The sequence below is a fragment of the Trichosurus vulpecula genome, chromosome 5 (genome assembly GCF_011100635.1).
Source record: "Trichosurus vulpecula isolate mTriVul1 chromosome 5, mTriVul1.pri, whole genome shotgun sequence".
NCBI lineage: Eukaryota > Metazoa > Chordata > Mammalia > Diprotodontia > Phalangeridae > Trichosurus > Trichosurus vulpecula.
In genome coordinates, this window is record NC_050577.1 from 60543254 (window position 1) to 60559899 (window position 16646).

The window sequence follows — 16646 nt, forward strand, 5'->3', positions numbered from 1 at the left end:
CAAGGAAATAAAAATATTGCTATTTCCATTAATTCTCTGCAAGTTTCAAAAAGCAAAATTATCTATGAATGTGCAGATTTAAGAATGTTTGTATATTTTGAACAGTGGTAAAGCAAACACCAGAATAATGAGATATGTGAATTTTAGAGAAGGTAAGAGTTATTAAAGTTCACTAGAAAAGACCTACATGCAAAGACTTTATTATATTTTATATTATATAACTATAGTATATTATTTATAATATATTAATTATATAACTAACTTATATAACTAATAATTAACTTCCTTCTATCCATAGCCTTTGAAAAATGCAGCTAATTCTCCACACTCAGTGTTTGAAACTACCAAGGCAGAATGACACCCACTCACATAACTTCCTCTTGGCAGGAGCAGGTAAAATATCAACCCAACAGATTGCCTACTCCCATTTTCTACTCCACAGCAAAATGATTCAGAAGAAAGAAGCAATCCAGATTTTACAAATTTCTTTTAAAATAATCACTTATCACAATAACAAAATCCATTCACTGGGAAAAGTACATGGCAGAACAGTTGCATTACAGATGAGGAAGTACTAACTAATCAACAAATATTTATTAATGGCACCTAGATGACATAGCCTATAAAGTGCTAGTCTTGGAATCATAAGGATATGAGTGTGGAAATGCCTCAGAAATTTGGGCACGTCATTTAATTTGTCTCTTCCTCAGTTTCCTCAGTTGTAAAATGGGGTAGCACCTACCTTACAAAGACAATGGGGGAACAAGTGAGACGATATATCTAAAGCAATATATCTACACCTGAAACAGTTATATAGATGTTAATATTAAGCTTCTAGTGAGGTCTATATTCACTACCTCCATTTTTCACAATACGCAAATTCCACTTCTTAATTTTGAATGTTTTCCTAAAAATGAAACATTTTGGGTTTCAGGGTTATTCCTTACTCTGTCTGTAGCAAATGGCACTTGACTAAACTGCCTTTCTCAATAATCTACTTTCCCTTGGCTTCCATGACACATTTTCCCCTGGTTTTCCTATCTCTCTGACTTTTCCTTCTGTCTCCTTTTACTATTTCTAATATTCAGTTAATTACATGATAATTTTTACGTATTTAAAAAGAATAGCAAGTTGTACATAATAGATTTGAGGTTTCATGTGCAATTACCTTTATTATGCTATTTTATGAAAAGGCTTGTTTTATTCCATAAATTAATAATAAAATAAATTTTTAAAAATTTGATCCAGTTTTTAAAAAATTAACTCGCATTTATTAAGCTCCTACTATGTTTATTCCCCAAGGCAGTGCACTGTGTCCTCTTCTTTTGTACTTTCTGTGCCATAAACTCATCTCAAAGCCAGTGACTCCCAAATTTAATTTTCTAGACCTAACTTCAATCCAAGCTCCAGACCCACTTCTAAAACTGTCCACTCTAGGAAGGGAAGACAAATTAAAGCAGTTTCCTTACCGCCATGTTAATTTATATAAAACAAATTAAGGGAGGAAAAAGGATTGGTTCTCCCTCTCTTATCCAAGCTGGCCAACCATGGACCTAACCCCAGTGCTGACTGGCACAGAAGCTTTGACCCATTTCATTTCCAACCTGGGCTAGTTCAGCACTCCTTAGGGGATCCAGTGGGTAGAATTTCAATAGGGATAGGGATAGAAGGCATTCCAGGCACACTGAAAAGTATGAACAAAGACAGAGAGGTGCATCAGCACAGGGGATATTTGGGAGGCAAAATTCTTTTTGGAGACCATAACGCCACCTTCTCCCTGAAGCCTTCTTTTATTAGTAGCCACCTTCCTCCCAAGACATCTCATAGCTTTCTGTCCTATCGCATCATGTAACAGTATACATTAGCTATCTGTATTGGTGTTTTACCCCTCTACTAGAAAATGTCCAGAAGGACAGGAAGTGTGTTTTATCTAAACTTTGTAGGTCGCATACAATTGGTGCTTAATGATTGAGGGAATTTCATTCCTTTCCATACTAAGCTCCAAAGAAACTAAACAATCCCTACCTTTTTCTTCTCCTGTCTCCTTCCACTTATTTCCATGCTTTTGTTCATGCAATCTTTCGTGCTTGGAATAAAACAGGCCCATCTCTATTTTTCTTTCTTTTTCTTCACGGCCCAATTCCCCAATCACCACCCCCTCCCCTAATTAAAACGAATCTCTCCTTCCTCAAATTTCTCATAGTACTGTTCTTGGAACTCTCTTTTAAACTTAACATGTCCTGCCTCCCCCACCGCCAACCCCTTCTGGCTCTTTATTGCAGTACATACCATTTCCCCACTATTGAACTGTAAACTTCTTTAGGACAAGAGCAAATGACATTTTTTGTCTCTACATCTCCAGCACAGTAGCCAAACAGAGTAGGCTGTCTGAAAGGGTTTACAGAATTAAGTGGAAAATTTATGCCAAAGCCTATATGTGTGTGTGTGTATATATGTGTGTATGTGTATGTATATGTTTTATATATGTATACACACACATTTTATATATATATATATATATGCATATATATATATGTATATGTATATCAACATTATTTTGTCCTTTTCCCTCAGAATTTGAAACTGTCCCAAAAACATTTATATGTTTTTTCTACTGCAAGTTCTGATAACTACAAGTGGAAAATCAATCCAGTCACTAGATTTTACTGTACTGGCCATTCAACCAGTTCATAATTGTTACTTGTTGGGTTCAATAAATATTTGTCGAACTGACTTTCCTCACATTTAAAAAAAAGTTCAAGATATGTAAGTTTTTATTGATCTGAAGGGATCATATAAAATGGCTGTACCGAAATCAATGGGTATGCTTTTTTCAAGCTCATTCACATTGACATTCAATACTTATAACCATTTAATGAGCTTGTTAAGAAAGGAAATAAGGGAGCATTCACAAAGAGCTGGGTGGCTAATCCATCTGTTCTGTGTGCTACATAAATCCAACAGATCACCAGAGTTAGCCTATGTAAATAATAATGGATTTGAGTAAAAATCCCACACTGCTAAGTTATAATATTATGCAAGTCTTTAGACAGGCCATCTTTATATCCTCCATAGCACCTAACACTCTCATAATAAATGAATGGACTCTACTGATGGGCTAACATTTTCATCACCTTACAAAAATCTGTTAGGGGCAGCACTGCACAGTGGATGGAGAGCTTGCCTCAGAGACAAGATGAAAGAACACTGGGATTCAAGTCCAGGTTCTGATACATACAGGCTAAGTGCCCTTGGGCAAATCATGCAACCTCTCATCTCAGTGTCCTATGCGGCTCTCCAAGATTGCAATATGCAGAGAAGGTTCCAATATGCACTGGCAGAGAAATTCCCCTCGTTCAGGAGTTGCCCATGTTCATGAAAGTATAGGTCCTTATCCCTTTTGCTAGAAAATCTGTATTGTCTTCCATTTACAAGTGAGATCTTTCCCCTACCCACCCTAACTTTTCCTAAGATTCTTGAGATAATCATGAGGCATCTTTCAATTTGCAAATATTTAAAGTTCTTTCATAAAAAAGTTTAAAATTTTTTCATAAAAAATTCAAATTTTTTTCATAAAAATTACAAAAGAATTCAGAGAAACCAGAAAACTAAATGATAAGAATCAGGAAAGGGCAGAATTTTTGCAGTTATGGTACATATTGCAAGCTCAAGTGGATTTCCTTTCAAATTGCTGCCCAGTTTCTTGTCTAGGTCTTGGGCATGTTATAAGTCGCATGATCATAATTTCTAGAGATTCTTCTACAAAGGTTAAAAGAAGGCAAAATTCAAGGCTCAAAAAAATGAATACCACAGTGGATCTCACTGATATGGATCCCCTCCCCCCAATGATGCTGGTAACACTCTGCACCCTTCCCCACTGGTGCAGGTCAAAAATCCAAAAATGCTCATTTGTTTATTTTATCCATAGCTTCTCAACAACCTTTTTTTCTGAAGAGGACCCACTGAACATGGTGAAGACCATTGCGGAATCACATCACACTTCAGCCCCTCAGGGACTGTGATGCTGAATTTCACACCCAGAATGACGTCAACCCAAATGAGAAGAATTGCACTACCTCCCAAAGCAGTCCATTCTTCCTTTGCATAAGTCCTACTTCTAGGAAGTCCTTTTTTACATCAAGCCCAAATCTGCTTCTTTACACTTCCAACTATTACTTCGAGTTGTCCCTTTAAGAATACTGAGATTAAAGTCAGGAGATTTGGGTTTAAATTTCAGTTCTTCTGCTTACCACCGGTGTAATTGTAAGGAAGTCACATCACTCAGGCTCATCTTTAAAATGAGTTAGGCAAAAGAAGAATGAACTGCTTTGAGATACAGTGTGATTCTTCTCACTTAGGGTAACCACATGTCATAGAGGGGATTCTTTTTCAGGAGTGGATGGGACCACTGGATAACCACTAAGTTCTTTCTAATGGTGTGATTCTGTGAACTTTAGCATCACAGTCCCTGAAGGGTTGAAATATGAAATGACTTTGCAATAGCCTTCAATATGTTCAGTGGATCCCCTTTGGGAGAAAACTTGATGAGAGGCCATGGAAAAAAGTCAGACACAATGGAATGGGCATTTGGGGATGTGACCTGAACCATTGGGGGAGGGTGCAGAATATTATGATTAATGATTTATGTACAAGAAGTACCATAAGATAGTCTCAAGGGCACTCTTTAAGGTCTAGAAAAGAAAGTGTGTTAATCATATAGCAAGAATGGAAGAAACAAACAAAATAGTTGCACCTGCTGAGTGCTGCATTTATATTCAAGAAACATTTAAAGATCTAGAGGAATCCCTGGAGCTCAATGCGTAGATTATATCAAGGACTAGATAGCACAGTGGCTAGAGAAGTAGGACTAGAGTCAGGAAGATTCAAGTTCAAATCTTGTCTGAGACACCTACTAGTTGCATGACTCTGGGTCAGTCACTTAAACTCTCATAGCCTCGGTTCCCTCATCTGCAAAATGAGAGGGGGTGGTCTTGGTGGCCCCGAGAGTTCCTTGCTGCTCTAAATCTATGATCCTATAAGAATTATTTGGTAAGAGGACATGGATGGATTTTGATCTCCTGAATGTATACATTTCTTATATATCACATCAGGAAATATGATGCATATATAAGAGGCCTTAATAACAAAACCAATATCACTAGAATGAAACAAAATATGTATCTAGCATATTTTTTCTTTGTCCATTGACAATTTCTGCCAGTGGGTGACAATACGCAACTATCACTGTAAAGTGATAATAATGATTACTATTTTTCAGGGTACCTTAATAATTAATAATTAAAATAAATTAGCTGCATATCTGCCAACTACATTAATCCTATACTCATTATTTAAAAAATTAAAATGCTCTTAACACATATTCAGGATTAAGGATATCCATCTCTTGGCATTATCCTACAGAACAACAAATTGGAAATCACAAGGCACTTGGAAAGGTAAATTAATAATGAATCCTAACATTGTTACTTTAGTTATTCAATATAAAATCTCAGAAGCACTATTTAAATTAATATTTAACACAGATTATAAGTCTTTAATAGAAAGTTAATCTGATTTTTTTCCAAGTATGTTATCCAACTTCATTTTGAGACCTACATGCTTATAGGAATGAAACACTCTTATTAATAAAATATTTTATAAGTTTCCATTATCTTACCTCAGAAATAAAAGCACCTATACGTTTTACATGGTTTAGCACTGGGGTGTCAGGTACAAATGTACACTTGTCTTTGGACTTTTTATACTCTCCTCTATAATGGATCTAAAAAAAGAAATAAAGCAATGTAAGTTTGACCTTAAGGTGAAACAAACAACATTTTTATTACATATTCTTCAACGAAACTGGTAAGAAACTTCCTTTAAAATTTTCTCAAAGAGCACTCTCCCCACCAAATGCATAAAGATGGCTGGAATTCCTGATCAAGAATTGGAAAAAAACCTGAGAAATCAAGCAAAAACTCTTCATTTTATAGGTGAGAATACTAGCTAGGATACCACACTGTCCTAGACAAATACGTAACAATCCCTAACAATTAAATAAAACGATAATGCCTAGGAACTGAGAGTCATTCTGAAGAGCAATGAGAAAACCCATGTGTGTGTGTGTGTGCGTGTATATACATACATACATACATACATATATATGTATGTATGTATGTGTATGTATGTATATATGTATGTGTGTGTATATATATGTATGTATGTAAGTATATACATATATATATACACATAATTTGGTTCTCACCAAACCTCAACATACATATATATATATATGCATGTACATGTATATAAATTTTATATATTTATATATAAATGGATTAATTTCATAATTAAATATTTATTAATATTATTTGCATAGGCATGGGGGAATATAACAGAGATAAACTGGTCCTGTGATTGTAGTGAAATAGTAAATTCCCTGAGGAGAAAAATTTTGTCAGGGAGGTCCTCAGCCTATCTACTACTTCTCAGAGAGCTACCTCAAACACTGATTAGTTAAGTGGCTTTCCCAGGGTCACACAGCCAGTATATGTAAGAGGAAGACCTTGAACCCAGATCTCCCTGTATCCAAGCCTAATTCTCTATGCACTATCCCATGTTTGCCTCTCATTCACATGGGGTTAGAAAGATTTCAGATGGCATATCCTCCAGGAACTCACCATCTAACAGGGGTAAGTGAGACATGTACAAAATAACTTTAAGTTAAACTATAATTAAGTGTACAGTCAAACAAAATGCTATAAAATATCTAAGATGGGAGGCATTGTTTCTAGTTAGAGGACAGGGAAGATCAGGGAAGGCTTCATGGAAGAAGTGAGTTCAAAGGTGAGTCTTGAAGGAGTACACGTTGCAAACACTGCATAAGGTGTAGAGAAGAGGAGACAAAGAATCCTTTTCTAACATGGTAGAAGGCATATACATCCATGGAAGCAGGAGAAGAGAAGAAAAGATCAGGGTATATAAAATAGTCCAGGGTCGACAGAATATCCCAGTGTATATGAAGGGACTAGCGTAAAATAATACTAGAAAGGTAGGTAGGAATTGGGTTTGGACAGGCTGTGAATGGCAAAGGAGTTCATTTTACATCTGATCGTGGAGAACCAGTGATGGTTTTAGAGCAGGGTAATGATGTGACACATACATTAGGAAAGCCATTTGGACAGCTGAATGAAGGAACGGTTGTACTTAGATAACAAGAAGCCTGTTTTCTCTAAGGAGTGGAATAATAAGGGATAATATAACACAGTTTTACGCAACATCATACCAAATACGAAAAGACTGGTGCTAGGGAATAAGATTGTTACCTGATTCATAGAATAATCATGTTGGGGAGGCCTTTCATCTAATGCAGCTGTATTTCAGGGACACGATTTACCCTATAGTGTAGTCAAATCTGAGTAACAGCAAATCATGTCTTATCAGGCATCTCAACTATACAATGATTCCTAAAGATAATCAAGCTAAGTCCGTGAGCAATTGGCATCTAGGACTATCTTAAGTTTCAGATGTTAAGTATGCTCCTTTATTGTTTGAAAAAAGCGGTAGGACTTAAGTATTTGGCGAACAAATTTATCCCTTTCTCCTCAGATATTAGATATAATTTGGGATTTCTGGAAACCATTAAACTCAGTAATTAAAGCAATGATGGTTGTATAATAAACAATATTACTTTGGCATATTAAAAAAGAGAGAAAATGCAAGTGTTCCCATTATATAACTGATGGCAAAATGACCTGCGATAATGATTAGGCAAATGTTTGACTCATTATTTTTAATCTTGTAGTGCCACCTTTTTCTCGTCACTTGCACATTCTTCACTGTAGTGTTGTGTGCAGTTATGGAGTGTTAGGCCTTCTGATAAGCACTGACATAAGTAACTTGTTCAGGACACGAGTACTGGAAAAAGGGTTAAATATTTAACTTCTTTCTCTGTTGAACTGACAAACAGAAAAGACAGGGTTCATGCCTCCCCTCATGGTCACCTCTCCTCTTTCTTCCCCCTTCTTGTCCCCCATATTTTAAAAGTGGCTTATTTAAAACAATACTGCTATTGCTGTATACAGCCTTCTCTTGGTTCTGCTCATTTTGCTCTTCATTATTTCGTGCAAGTCCATCCCTGTTTTCCTACGATCAACAAGCTCGTCATTTCTTATAGCGCACTAGTATTTCATCACTATCACATATCACAACTTGTTCAGCCATTCCCCAACTGATGGGCATCCCTGCAATTTCCAGTCATGTTGAATATTATAAATATCCCAATTAACTACAAAGGACCTATGAAGGAAGATGCTATCTACACCCCTAGAGATAATAAACAAAAGTGTGTATAGTATGATTTTTACATATATATATATACATATACACACACATATATATACACACACATACATATACATACATATACACACATTTTTGTGTCTAATGGTAGCCATCTCTAAGCCTGGAAGGATGGAGAGAAAAGGGGAAAAAAGAAACTTATATGACAACTTTACTATATATTTTAAAAGAATAGCAAGTTGTACATAATAAATTTGCAGTTTCATATGCAGTCATCTTTTTTATTCTACTATGTTATGGAAATGCTTGTATTTTTTCATAAATTAAAAAGAAATTAGTTGTTTATAAAAAAGTATTTCTAATTTTCTTGTTCTCACCAATTTTTTTCCATTAAAATGACAAGGAAATAATCCCCACTTTTTAAAAAATGACATTCGTTAGTATTATTTTTGTGTCAGAAGTAGTGGAATTTCCTTGACTCTAAGTTGAGACTTTTATTATATTCTGTAGTGTCTTATCCAAACTTAATGCTCAATACCTTTCTTTTTAAAAGACTTTTTATTTCCAAGGTAAGATAATGAAAACTTGTACTATAATAAGGAGAACATTTCATTTCTACAGACACACATAAGTAGTAGTAGGTGGCGGCAGCGGTGGCAGCGGCGGCAGCGGCGGCGGCAGCAGCAGCAGCAGCAGCAGCAGCAGCAGTAGTAGGATGTACATACTTTTTTTCCCCTCATAAGGAAAGGAGATGGGCATTGGCATGTGGGATGTTGCAATGTTTCAATGTTTTTTTAACCTGGACCTATGATATTATCAGTACAAAGAATAACTGGTCATTTTGATCTAAAAGATATTTGACTGACTTTTTTTAATTGAGTTGACTAGTTACTGACTGAACTAATAGAATCAATGTTTCCCCAAAAAGGGCACTTGAACCTATAATTCATTACTAACTTTTTAAAAAACAAAACACTATCATGCAAAGAAAAAAAAATTCAAATATATAAAGCACAAATAACAAGAAATCCAAAGAGCATCAGAGGTCAGGCCCAAAACAGAAATTAGGTAGGTAAAGAAGAATATGAGAAATACCTTATATAAGGAACCCTAAAGGCAGTAAGAAAAGGATTTTTAAATATATCCAAATGAAAAACCAAATCAATGGGACCATTTTACATGGCCATTCAAAATATTCAATCACAGATGAACATAAAATAATGCCAAAACTCAATGAATTTTTTGTTCCAACCTTTATGGAGGAAGTGCTTAGAAATTTTTCATTGCCTTTTTTAAGTTTTGGTAAACAGTGCAGAAATAATAAATGTATGAATCACAGAAGATGTTCAAAATGTCCAAGACCTCATTTATAAACTAAATGTAAATAAATTATTTGGAATCAATGGAATAAGTAAGTGGATCTATCATTTCATTAATATGGATACCCAATCCAGCAATGCAGATTCCTAGTCCTTTATGTCTTCCTATCCTAATGTATAACACACCAGGGATTTTGAAGAAAAGTGAAAATGGAACTGTTAGTTCATAGTTGCAAGTGATCTCCGTCTATGGGCTCTGATCCATAAAAAGGCTTCCAGAATGTCTGCTGGAAACTCCAGAATAATGAGGTTATCAGATAAACTGGTGAAATTATTTAATAAAGTATAGGATCACTGGACATCTAAGGAACATTAAACATGCTCTACTGGGGCAAAGACAAAATTATATCTGTAAGGTTAAAATCATGCATGCACTATATTTCCTATCTGCTTGAGGTAAATAAGAATCAAGAGACAACAACGTATTTTATCTTTTCTTCACTTTCGAAAAAGGCTTTGATTCAGTTCTACATTGATTTTTTAAAACTGAGCCAGCCCATGAGATTAGAAACTGACAAATATAATAAATATAGTCACATATTAAGAAACAGCATTTTAACTAATGGAACCCCACAATGATTCAGAAAATCTTTGTTGAAAGGAGCATAAGAAACTATCTAATCTGAAATGATTCATTCTTTTCAAAAGAAAGGTATTGAGCATTAACTTTGGATGAGATACTACAGAAGGCATGATAGAGACTAAAATAATTAATAAGATATAATCATAGCACAGTATAGCGGAAATGTGTTAGATTTGGGACCAGAAGATCTAAATTCAAAGCCCAGCTCTAAAACTTGCTACTTGTGCGACCCTAGGAAAATAATTTAATGATCTTTGGACCTCACATTCTTCATCTATAAAAAGACTTTTTTCAATAGTTTTTCAGTTGTTTCTGACTCTTCGTGACCCCATTTGGGGTTTTCTTAGCAAAGATACTAGAATGGTTTGCCATTTCCTTCTCTGGCTCATTTTGCAGATGACAAGACTAAGGCAAATAGCATTAAGTGACCTGCCCAGGGTCACACAGCTAGTAGGTATCTACAGCTGGACTCGAACTCAGGAGTCTTCCTGACTCCAGACCCAGCATTCTATCCACTGCACCATCTAGCTTTCCCCCAAAATAATAAGATGACCTCTAAGAGCCCTTCCAATACTATAGTTACAACTCTATTGTATTTGTTCACACAGAACATAGCATCTATTACAGGAAAGAAGATATACACAAATTAAAAAAGTATAAGATAGAATGTGATGAGTGGCATAGAGAAGGGCAATCCAAGAGCTTTGGGAGCCCTAAATTATGGTTCTAGGACCAGCTTTCAGTACCAATTTTATTAATGATGTGGAAGGAAGAACACACTGTGAAATTATCAAGTTAGCAAGCGCCATTGAAGTCTTCCAGGCTCTGAAACGTCAACCTGATAGAGAGAAACTACAAGATGATCTTGCAAAGATGTGTGAGTGAGCAGAAAAGTGAACTTCCACACTGGTAAGTCTAAAATAATGTAAGGCTACTTAAAAGAAGATGGATTTTCAAGCTACTTCAACTCAGAGAAGAAACTGGAGAGTCAATGTCAATAATAACCTGAAAATATTAACCAGGTTTGCTTTTGCAGGCAAAGCACCTGACAAAATGGTAGTCATCATTAGGAATGGCATCACCAAAACAAAATCACTTTTGCACACTGTATGGGCACAACACCACCCGGGATAGTGTGTACAGTTCACCAAATGTATGAACAAATGAACAAATTATTTTCCATCTCATATATAATATCTATTATCTGGCATTTGGGAAGATTTTAAAGATTGTGCCTTCGATCAAATAATTTCTTCTACATTGCTTCTTACCAAACCTCAAGGAAGATACAGAACTTGTCAGCATCTAGAGAAAGACAAAGTGACTGAGATGAAAGAAGGGAGGTTGAAAATGTTAAGACGGCTCAGTCTGAAGATCCACAAGCTAAAGGAATATCATCAGTGTCTGGAAAATAATGAAAGGAATGGATAGTGTCGACATCTTGTTCATTAAATCCAAGGAAACCAGAATTTGTGTGATGTGACGATCAGAATCATGAGGTTTGGAGTGACAAGAGGTCATAGGATGACAGGTCGAGAGCTGAAAGGGACGTTAGACCTTATCTAGTTCAAAACCTTCATCTTCGAGATGAGGAAACTCAATACTCAATTACCTCATTTATAAAATGGCCTAGGTGGCATATTGGGGCAGCTAGGTGGCACAGTGAATACAGCACTGTGCCTGGAGTCAAGAAGACTCCTTCCTGAGTTCAAATCTGCCCTCTGACATTTACTAGCTGTGTGACCCTGGGCAAGTCATTTAACCCTGTTTGCTTCAGTTTACTCATCTGTCGAATGAGCTGGAGAAGGAAATGGCAAACCACTCCTGTATCTTTGCCAAGAAAACCCCAAATGGGGTCATGAAGAGTCGGACAGGACTGAGAAAGACTCAACAACCACAACGAGAAGATGACATATAAGGTCCCTTACAGCTCTAGAACAATGTGACTGAGTTCACACAGGTACTATGGGACAGAGCTGGGACTGGGGCTCTGTTTTTGTATTGTCAAGCTCGGGGTTCTTTGGATTGTCCAATGCCATCTCACCATTTTAGTCTAAACCCATTATTTTTTAGAAGAAGAAACAAAGGCCCCAAAACTTTAAATTATTTGGCCAGGTCTACATAGGTTTTCAGTAGAAGAGTTGGGATTCAAACCCAAGTTCTTTGATTTCCAATCCACCTGGAATTTATCTCTCCTCTTGAATCTTAGCAGTCTTACTACAATAGGAAGTAAACATAAGGAGCTAATTACTCTAGGAGGTCGCACAGACTAAAAACAAATGCCTTCACAAAAGATTTAGACAAATTCATGGATGGCATCATAACTTATAACAAGTATTAAACAAATTTGGATGTTGGAATGTCTACACTTAAACCCTGAGGCTGCCATCAGGAAAGATTACCACGCCCTCCTATATGATAATCTTTTGTCTCCATTTCCACACACTGGGCAGCTTAAACTGTAATTCTCACTCGGAATGACTATTTTTATGTTTTTTATAGTCATTTTGATAAAATGATGATATAGCTTCAGAAGTGAGTAAGACACAGGCATTCCCTCACATAGACTACAGTCTAGTAATGGGTATAAGTACTGTATCACAAAGCAGATTGAATGGCTGTTGGAAAGGACATTTAAAGTCTTCTACAATGGAGCACCATCAAGAATTTTTAAAAGAGGGTTACCTCATCTGAACTAGAGTATTTCTCTGCCAATGAGAATTAATATTAATAATAATAGCTAACATTTATATAGCACCTACTACATGCCAGGCACTGTGCTAAGCACCAAAATATCTCATTGGATAAGGTATTAAATGAAATAAAAGAAGACAAAAGCAGGGAGACCAGAAGATTAAAATCAATTATTAAACTATGATGATTTAAGGAATAATATCCATCTCAATCACAATATAGTTTGCTACAGGGTTTCTGGGTTAAAATTTTTAATAGTATTTCTGGCTATAAGCAATGTAATGAAAAAAATCATTAAATTTCAAGGCTTTAGGTAGTAAAGCAAATCTGATATAAACAGGAATTCAGAACACCCACCCACACTGACCACTACTCTTGGGATCCCTCTGAAATATCAGAAGGAAGTATAAAATCATACATATAAACTCCTTCTATTAAAAGTTATTTCTAAAGTAATTTATAATATTTGACCTTTAAAGAAGAAATAAAAAGGCATAGAATGCCCTGATCCTTTTCATCATTTTAAAAACAAGAGGAAAACAGGCAAAAAGAAAATCAATCACAACCCTGCACAAACCAAACAAATGAGGACAATGGGATCTCATCTCTTTCCTGTTCTAAATGAAGGAACATTCATCTAACCCCTTGAAATGTGCCATTTTCCCTCTGTTCTAGAAACAATACTCTCTAGTACTGTGTAAACAGCAACGTCTCCTTTGTGTTTCTAGATTTTCTGTAGCAATTCCAGTGAAACAATAGAATGAAAATGTTACAGTGAATTATATATATAATTATAATAATTATATGCATATATGTATATGTGCGTATGTGTTTATGTGTATACACACACACATACACAAACACACACATAAAACTAGCACTGACCAAACTTCGAACAAAATGCTTCCCCTCTGAGTTTGGCTCTGGAGTTTCATCGCTTAGGAGCTGAAATTTCTCTCAAAGGAAACAATTCATTACTTATGAAACAAACCTTATTCCTTACAAGAACTATGCACATTATTTCATCCAGAATTGTAGGATGGCATCGTAGGAAAGAGAACCATACTAGGTAAGAATGAGCAGAATCAGGCTCTGGTCTTAATTCTGCCACTAACTAGGATCTTAACTTCGAACGCAGTACTACCTCTCAGCCTCAGTTTCCCCATCTATAAAAATGGCAAAGCTAACTAAATGATCTCAAAAGTCATCAAGTCATTGCAAGCTCTAAAACTTAATGACACAATAGCATGCATGCTACGAATTCAATAAAATGCTTCATTTACTCACATCACTAATTAGCTTGGTACATTTTCTAGCCAATTCCATGTTTTGGTCTTCAATGACAGGTTTAAGGAATACCTGTGCCACACCCCCCAAAAAAAAGAGAGAGAGAGAGAAAGGAGAATAAATCCAAGATCACTCAACTTGTAAAATGCAAAACAGCTCTTCAGTGAAACACTTTTGGAAACAAGTAAGTGGTACCCACCTTTTCTTCTTCATCTTCTGAATCTTCTTCCCCAGATTTCTCTCCTTCACTTTCATCTCTGCAATCCTCAAAGATGGGTACTCTCATGTTTGTTGTTTCTGAAAAATTCCTTTAAAATTTTAAAATCTACCAGGGTAATCGTTTTTACGTACAAGAGCTTCCTGGAGCTCTCAGTGACTGCTGTCCTGCACTGTGTTTAACCTTTCCAAGGCCTCTTCCTTATTTAGCTTACATTTGACATCCTTTATCTCAATTGGGCTTGAGGGAACAGAAAGGCATCATGGACAATTTGTCAGCTACAATCTTCAGGAGCAGGAATAATTTTTAACTTATAAAATTCAATTGTCTGATCTTTTATAGTCAACTTTCTTTAAATTAGTTAAGAAATTCAAAAGAACAGATTAAGTTATAGCACTCTAATTCAATCCTTGGAGACAAAGAGACCATTCATAAAACTAACAGGTTGAAAGGGTCAGAGGGACTTAAAAGATTATGAGAAAACTGCCCAGTTATAACACTTAAGATATGGCAAGCCTAAAGCCTGTTATCTTGAAGCTTCTCCAACCTTATCTAAATCAGGCTTTCCCTCAAATGTCAGGCATACTTCTACTTTGGTGAGGCTGTAAGGGAAAGGAGGGGAGGGGGAAGGGAGAAAGAGTTTGGAAAATTTTCACTCCTTTCACCAAATTCAATTTAAGAGGGACAAATGTCCTTTGGGAATTTTAGTTAACAGCCACAGTCTAGAGAGAATATTCTAAAAAGGCCCACTTTTGGAAATTGCTTAAAGCTCTGTAAAGTTGGTGTGTGTACACGTGTATGTAAAGACATTCGTTTTTCTAAAACCATTCTTACTTCCAAGATAAAGATTCATGTAGAATGTTTTTCAGAAGAGAAAGCCTTCTGAGTTGTCTGCCATAATCCAAGGTCATTTAGGGGAGAAGCCCAGACTGGTCATGCTTCTTTCTCAGTTGGGCTTCTGATTCTACTAATTTTGCCACCATCCCCTGTCAGGGGGTACCCCTGCCCCACCCCACCCCAAAACCCTCTTTTCAGGCACCCTTTATGTGCTGCCTTTCGTAATCAGAATATAAGCTCTTTGGGGTCAGAAATTATTTTTCTTTTTCCTTTTATCTGTATCCCTGGCACTCAGCCCAGTACCTAGCACCCACTAAATGCTTGAATGATTGTTGCCCTGCCTTCCTTATTGCCTCTACATATTTACATGGTGTCAACCCTGACCACAAAATCAAAGCATCGTATAGCTAGAAAGGATCTTAGTATCATTGTATAGCAGGTCCATTTTATGGATGAGGAAGCAGAAATTAATGACTTTTGAGATCATTTAGTAGTTTTGCCACTTTTATAGATGGGGAAACTGAGGCTGAAAGAGAAGTAGTGACCTGTTCAAAGTTATGATCCTGGTTAATGGAAGAATTAAGATCAGAGCCTGAGTTGCTCATTCTTACCTACATTTCTTAATTACTAAATTGCTTAATGGCAAAGCTAGAATTGGAATTCATTGACTTCTTCTATCATACCACTGTGGTTTCAGTTGAAGGAAGGGAGGGAGGGAGGAAGACAGAGAGAGAAAGAAATTAAATCTGGTATATATAAAAATTCCAAGTGCCTCATTCTTTCTTCAATCAATGATAACAGAAAAGGGAAATGGAAAGTCAATACAAAATACAACTTAAGATTTCCTTAACAAAATAAACAATATTCAGTTTATGTGTTTCTAAAACTAAGGGAAGAGAAAATGGGAAGACTGAAATACAGATTAGCATAGTCAATGGAATACTAGACTTGAAGGCATGAAGACCTGGTTTCAAAACTAGCCTTTGACCTTTATTGATTGTATGACCACAGGCAAGTCACTTCCCCTCTGGAAGCTTAATCTCTTTTTCTTTAAAATAGCAGTGATGATAGCTGCACTACCTGCTTCACAGAGGTGCTGTAAAGTTCAACTAAGAAAATATTTTGAAAATGTTTAAAGCTCTATATGACCATTATTATTATAAAACATACTGAATTAAATACAAAAGAAAAATTCCACAATACTTTAGTTCCGTATCATGTTGCCTTTTGAGATGAGATCCCTGTGTATTGCAAGAGGGAAGGGAATGGGAAGAGGGGTTGAAGGAAAAGGCAAGAAGAATACAATGTAGAAAGTGGAGGGAAAGACCAAGACAAGGAAAAAAAAAGA

At 36.0% G+C, this 16646-nt stretch overlaps 1 protein-coding gene across 2 annotated transcripts in view; it reads right to left on the bottom strand.

Moving 5' to 3' along the window:
• The window catches only part of NEBL (nebulette), a 144005-nt gene extending 129166 nt beyond the window's left edge, over window positions 1-14839 (bottom strand). The window contains exons 1-3 of one of the 2 annotated variants that reach the window (XM_036761956.1): window positions 14444-14818; window positions 14245-14316; window positions 5678-5782 (exon numbers count right to left, since the gene is read on the bottom strand). In XM_036761956.1, the coding sequence (XP_036617851.1) occupies window positions 5678-5782; window positions 14245-14316; window positions 14444-14530 (264 nt within the window). In that variant the 5' untranslated portion in view covers window positions 14531-14818. Of the gene's footprint in view, window positions 1-5677; window positions 5783-14244; window positions 14317-14443 lie in introns of both variants that reach the window. The other variant, XM_036761958.1, reaches the window with a different exon arrangement.
• Between the last annotated feature and the right edge of the window lie 1807 nt (window positions 14840-16646).